Source organism: Moschus berezovskii, chromosome 9 (genome assembly GCF_049115385.1).
Source record: "Moschus berezovskii isolate FMDL1 chromosome 9, NW_MosBer_1.0, whole genome shotgun sequence".
Taxonomy (NCBI): Eukaryota; Metazoa; Chordata; class Mammalia; order Artiodactyla; family Moschidae; genus Moschus; species Moschus berezovskii.
The window spans coordinates 104136650-104143553 of record NC_142468.1 but is presented as its reverse complement, the minus strand read 5'-3'; the positions used below and the strand labels follow the sequence as shown (position 1 = coordinate 104143553).

The 6904-nt window shown below is 36.2% G+C and overlaps 1 protein-coding gene across 1 annotated transcript; it reads left to right on the top strand.

Moving 5' to 3' along the window:
- Window positions 1–432: 432 nt before the first annotated feature.
- On the top strand, window positions 433–1377 carry LOC148776856 (olfactory receptor 4F4-like). The gene has a single exon (XM_088840117.1). It carries the CDS (start codon window positions 439–441, stop codon window positions 1375–1377), a length of 939 nt encoding a protein of 312 aa, XP_088696243.1. The 5' UTR covers window positions 433–438.
- Window positions 1378–6904: the final 5527 nt, after the last annotated feature.

The window sequence follows — 6904 nt, the reverse complement described above, 5'->3', positions numbered from 1 at the left end:
AAGCAGACTACTCAAATCATAGTTATTACAGTGTAACAGTCGCTGGTCCTGCACTCAGATTCTTTTCACTGGGGAAGCAGACTGAAACTAGTTTCTAGGTGACACTACAATCTTTTCTCAGCCTTTCATTTTGCTATCCACCTTTCTCACTTCTTTGTGGGAATGTCTTCTTAATTAATCATTTATAAGAAGTCTATCTTGGAAAGCAAATTTTAGGCCTTTACTTCTCTTTTGGTCATAATACTAGGAGTATTTTCCCAATATCTGTCTTCCCAATTAGATATTCACTTTCAGGTATAGATGCTAATTTTCTATGAATTTAAACTTCATTGAGATAGAATTTCAACCAGTTTCTAAAGATTAAGTATTCTTTCCCATCCCACTAACTGAAAAATCTGTCTTTTTCTCCTGGTTATTTTAGAGGACGTGCTGAATTAAATGGATGCAGGAAATCTGTCTGTAGTGTCAGAATTTGTGCTTCTGGGACTTTGTCACTCATGGACTATGCAGGTCTTACTCTTACTGATATTTTTTATGCTTTACCTGATCATTGTATTTGGAAACATTGCCATCATAATCTTAATCATCACTGACTCCCATCTGCATTCTCCCATGTACTTCTTATTGGCCAACCTTTCCTTTGTTGATATGTGGCTTTGCTCAGTGACCACTCCTAAGATGATTACAGACTTTGTCAGAGAGAACAAGACTATTTCCTTTGGAGGCTGCATGTGTCAGGTCCTCTTTGTGCATTTTTTTGGAGGGGGTGAGATGGTGCTATTGGTAGTAATGGCCTATGACCGCTATGTGGCTATCTGCAAGCCACTTCACTATTTAACCATAATGAACCTGCAAAAGTGCATTGGGCTTGTGGCGACTTCCTGGACCATTGGCTTTGTGCATGCCATGAGTCAAATGGCAGTGATTGTGCAATTGCCTTTCTGTGGCCCCAGGGAAATTGACAGTTTCTTCTGTGACATACCACTGGTAATCAAGCTTGCCTGCATAGACTCTTATAACTTGGGAATATTAATGAATGCTGACAGTGGGGTTCCAGCCATGACCTGCTTTATAGTTTTGTTGATATCCTACACGTATATTCTTCTTACTGTTCGCCAAAGCTCTAAAGCTGGTGCATCCAGGGCACTCTCTACCTGCACTGCCCACATCACAGTGGTGTTGCTCTTCTTCGGGCCCTGCATCTTCATCTATGTGTGGCCACTCAGCATCACCTGGGTGGACAAATTTCTTGCTGTGTTTTACTCTGTTATTACACCTCTCCTAAATCCAGCCATTTATACCCTGAGAAATAAAGAGATAAAAACTGCTCTGAAGAGATTCAGAAGCTACTACATACATCCCAAGGGAAATATTTAATGCCCAGAAACCTCACTGGAAGCAGTTCAAATTGACAATATACTGACCTTATAAAAGAGGTTGAAAATTCTAGGCATTCAATTTATATCTACATTTTATGCCTGTCTCTAAGTATAGGAATAGGGTTAATAAAGTTCATGGAATTTCAACATTTACTAATCAACCAGTAGAACACCACAGAATGTTTCCCTAACATTCAACACAAATGGTTCTTCTTTGTGACTGAATTATCTAATCAGCTTTCCTATGCCTTTAACTGTATTAAGTGAGAAGCTAAAATTCATTCAACCAAGCTATACATCCATTCTGATGGATAGCATCTTGATAAACTTCTTTAGAATTTTCTCCTAATTCCATTTGGAAGGTGTTTCTGTAACACTGACTCTTTCCCTCAGACTTTTCACTTGACCTCTTGTCAACTGAATTACTGTTTAGCTTCACTCTCTACCCAAATACTAATGGAAAGCAGTAGGAGAAAAATAAAGAGAGAATAACAGTGGTACAGTACTAGGGAATGACAGTGGACACTAGAATAATAGAAGAAGCTATTCTGTGTTTGGTTTCCATTAACTCAATAAAAGAAAAAAACCCAAATAATATTTCCTTTGATTATCTTAGTCTCAAGGATTAACATTTATACTTTGAATTACATTAACCATTGGTTTAAAAGTCCTGAAATTGTAAATTCCTTAATGGTAGGGGCTATGCCTTACCTGGTTAATTCTTGAAACTGCAGTACTTAATATTTGTAATCAATATTTTTAAAACATATTTTAATTTATATATAAAAGGATATTTTTTATTCAAATATCAATACCATTTATCAATCATGGCGTATTTAAGTACAGTCTTTTTTCATGAATTAAATATTCCTAAAAATTTTAAATAATAAATAAAATTTCCTTTCCTTTAGAGGTATAAATTAAGTAAATTAAAATTCAGTTGTAAGAATCAATAATAAAAGTCCTAAAATAAAAATATGGTACATATAGCAATTTCATTCCTCTTTACATGGACACAAAAATAGAAAAATGGCAGAATAAAAGTGATGCACTTACATAACAATGAAGTATCAGAAAATGAAAGCAAAAAGAAATTCCATTTAAAATATTGTCAAAAGTAAAATACCAAAAAAAAAAAAAACCTAGGAATAATTTTAACTGAGGTGAAAAATCTGTATGCTGAGAACTATAAAACACTGATAAAGGAAACTGAAACTTATTCAAAGGAATAGAAAGATATCTCATGCTCATAGACTGGAAGAATTAATGCTGTTAAAATGGCTATACTACCCAAAGCAACCTACAAATTTACTGTGATACTTTTCAAAACATTCATAGCATTCTTCACTGAACTAGAATAAACAATCCTAAAAATTTTTTGGAACTACAAAAGAACCAGAGTTGCCAAGCAATCCTGAAGAAAAAGAACAAAGCTGGAGACATAGCCCTTCTAGGATTCAGACTATACTATAAAGCTACAGTATCAAAACAGCATGGTATTGGCACAAAATAGACCTATAGGTCAATGGAACAAAATAGAGAGCCTAGAAATAAATGTAAAGCAATCCCACTCCTGGCCATATATCCATAAAAAATGAAAACTCTAATTTGAAAAGATACATAAACCCCAATGTTCATAGGAATTATTTACAATAGCCAAGACATGGAAACAAATCAACTGCTCATCAACAGAAGATTGATTTAAGAAGATGTGATACATGCACACACACACACACTTACTGGAATATTACTCAGATACAAAAAAGAATGAAACATTTTCATTTTTAACAAGGTAGTTGAATATAGAGAAAATCATACTAAGTGAAATCAGTCATACAGAGAAAGAAAAATATTATATGCTATTACTTCTGTGTAGAAATGTGTAGAATATAAAAATAATATAAATGAATCTATACACAAAACAGAAACAGACTCTCAAAAGAAACATACTTAGGGTTACCAAAGGAGAAAGGATGGGATTAGGGATAATTGAGGAGAATGGAATTGGCAGATACAAAGTACTATACATAAAATAGATAAGCAACAGGGATTTATGTATGTCACATGGAATTATATTCAATATCTTGTAATAACCTATAATAGCTGAATACATATACTGAGTGTATATATATATATATACACATATACAGCTGAATCACTTTGCTGTATCCCTAAAACTAATACTGTATAATATTATAAATCAACTATGCTTCAACTAAAGTGAAAAAATTAAAACAATTTTAGCAAAAAAAATAGTACTTATCATCCTTGAATGCCTGCTCTATACCACTGCTATGTTTATTATATAAATGTACTATTATTCCCAAACTATGGATAAGAAAATGAGACTCAGAAATATGAAATACAGTTCCTCAAGATAGTACAATTTAATTTTTTCTTCACTTAAGGGTTCAAAGGTCAATCTGATTTCAAAAATTATTCATTTATTATATGACACTACACAGTACAATAGAAAACTATTCCTGAGAGTAAAAGAATAAATTACGCCAAGAATAAAATATTAGAGTGTCTCTATCAATATAACTGTATAAAAAACATTGGGAGTAATATGATTTGCAAGCTAATTTTATCATGGAGTGAAAGTTGGGAATGAAAGAAACATCACCAAGACATGCCTGCACAGAGGTGGAGCCAAAGGACCAAGAGCCAACCGCATGGCTGTCTCTATTTCGGGTGGTCGCCTCAGTTTTTTCTCATGGGTATGCCCATTCATTTGCTGCATTGTCACCTCTGTATTTTTAAAGCATCTTTTACCCTGCCTATTATAATGGGTATCTTTTTACTTCTCTCAGTCCTTAAAAAATAAACCTCTTAAGTACAATTTGTATGAATTTTCTAATATTCTGAAGATAGAAGGGGATAGGATGAAAAAATGAAACTTATATTGTCTTGTAATATAATTTGCCACAACAAATGCAAGTATCACATGCTCTCAACTCAAACATTACAGTCATTTTCATACTATCTGACATTATTTTTCATACACTTATCACAAAGGCAAATTCTCCTTAATTCTCACTGGTTTCTTTTATATTCATCCTCACAGATATTAATCAGTGGGATGCATATTTTATACATTCTCTAGCCAAACTTAAATGGACAGTAGTCAGTCTTAACTTCCAAGTTAGTGAAGATACTATTTACTCTGGTGGAAGCGTTCAAAGTGGTAGGTGGGAAGCAAAAATTTTGTGAGTGGGTTATGAAGCATCACAGTGTAAGGATTAACTATCACTTCCACATTTTGATTCCAGAATCAGAGAATGAACATATTATCTCCCAAAAGACTCATCAGGAAGTCTTTAGTATGCCATTCTACTATTTATTAGATCAGCTATTTATGGGTTATTAAGTACATGTTCCGCAAAGACAATGGCACCCCACTCCAGTACTCTTGCCTGGAAAATCCCATGGATGGAGGAGCCTGGTGGGCTGCAGCCCATGGGGTCGCTAAGAGTCAGACACGACTGAGCGACTTCACTTTCACACATTGGAGAAGGGAATGGCAACCAACTCCAGTGTTCTTGCCTAGAGAATCCCAGGGACGGCGGAGCCTGGTGGGCTGCCGTCTATGGGGTCGCATAGACTTGGACATGACTGAAGCGACTTAACAGCAGCAGCAGCAAGTACATGTTATGGTCTATAACCATTGTTGCTAATTGCTTTGCTATAAAATAAACTTGATCAAATGCAGTGTTTAGCAATACATGATTTCTGACCATGGTTATTTTGTACAAAATCCCATTTAGAAAGCACCGGAGGTGGCTGGAAAATTAGGTTAGCATTTATAGAATTTATTAGTCTGCTACTAAAGTTTCCTCTATAATGGATACCCTTTGGTAAGAATACATGAGACACAGATTTTTCATAATCTGTGCCTCTTCTGAGAGATCAATTACCACCAATTCTCCCCCAGGAATTCTTTGCCACCAGTCTTCCAATTCTATTTACTTTAAGCTCTGACCATCTAACAGAACCATTAATAACTTTTCATGAATCAGTATATATGCATGCTTCTAGCCAAACAAAGCGGACAACCAAATACACTGCTTGCATTTCTTCCAAATGGGAGAATTTCTTATTAGTGTTTTTCAGGATCATAGTCAGAATACTGACAATGTGCATGCTAAGTTGCTTCAGTTGTGTTCAACTCTTCGCAGTCCCATGGACTGTAACCCACCAGGCTCCTCTGTCCATGGGATTCTCCAGGCAAGAATACTGGAATGGGTTACCATGCCCTCCTCCAGGGGCTCTTCCAAACCCAGGGGTCGAACCCGAATCTCTTATGTCTCCTGAATTGGCAGGTGGGTTCTTTGCCACTAGCACCACCTGGGATGCCCAAATACTAACCACAACTAAGTTATATTCAAACACAATATTTCACTAAATTGAGACTGTAAACCTGTAGCCTTTTACTCCTAGTTGCGACCAACATAACATGCAAAAACCATCTGCGTGTTCAGGCCCAAATTTTCAATTTTCATTCTACTCATTATAAGGAATTCTCTGTGTTAACTATAGGTGTACGTTTGGGGCAAAGGAAGGCAAGTGGACAGTAATAGTTGTTGAATGAATTGAGTCATAAATTAATGTAACTTCTCTATGCCTGTGGACCTAAACCTAATCTCTTATGTATGCTTTCCACTTAAAATGCTCTTTTGCATCTCAATTTAAAGACTTGAATAGTAAGATAGCATCCTCTTCATGATGGTGTTGAGGAAGATCATCACAAAGAAGTAATCACCATTTGGACTGACAAGCTGGACCCGGTCAACTGGAGGCTTTTTATCCCCTCCTCTGTCCTTCCAATATATGTATCCCACTTGTTTGGCTCAGACGGTAAAGTATCTGCCTGCAATGCAGGACAACTTGTTTCAATCCCTGGGTTGGGAAAATCACTGGAGAAGGGAATGGCTTCCAACTCTAGTATTCTTGACTGGAGAATTTCATGGATAGAGGAGCCTGGTAGGCTATAGTCCATAGGATCACAAAGAGTCAGGCACTACTGAGCAACTAACACTTCAAGTTCCTAGGGAAACATAGTCCAGACCCAAAAGGTTCCCTGTAAATCAAGAAACAATCAAGGTATATGAAGCAATTCAAGCAACTTGGAATGAAATACTAACTTCCCTTTGGAAAGGCTGGCACCTGTAGCGGTTCAGCAAATGCTTGCTGAATTGAAAACAGAAATGTAGAGTCAGAGGAAAGAGGGAGTAGGAGATTTGTTGTAACGTCGCAGAGGTGCTCTGCCTTACCCATATAAGAAAAACAGCTGATAATTTCAGCAGGCTAGTCACTTATATTATACTGGCCCATATAATCTGACCTCTCAAAAAAAGGAGCTCAGAAAACAATATTTTCTCTATAATTGAACCTTTTAAGAAATGTTTTCCTCTTCGATCTCTGTGGTTAGTGCTCCTTAGAACCGCTCCAGGACTAGCAACAATTTTTTGGTGACCCCTTGTAACTGGAAAAGGTTAATTTTGAATTTATGCTGTATCTGCTTC

What these genes read in the sequence shown, in the direction of transcription:
- LOC148776856 (XM_088840117.1), top strand. Translation starts at nt 439, where the DNA reads ATGGATGCAGGAAATCTGTCTGTAGTGTCAGAATTTGTGCTTCTGGGA.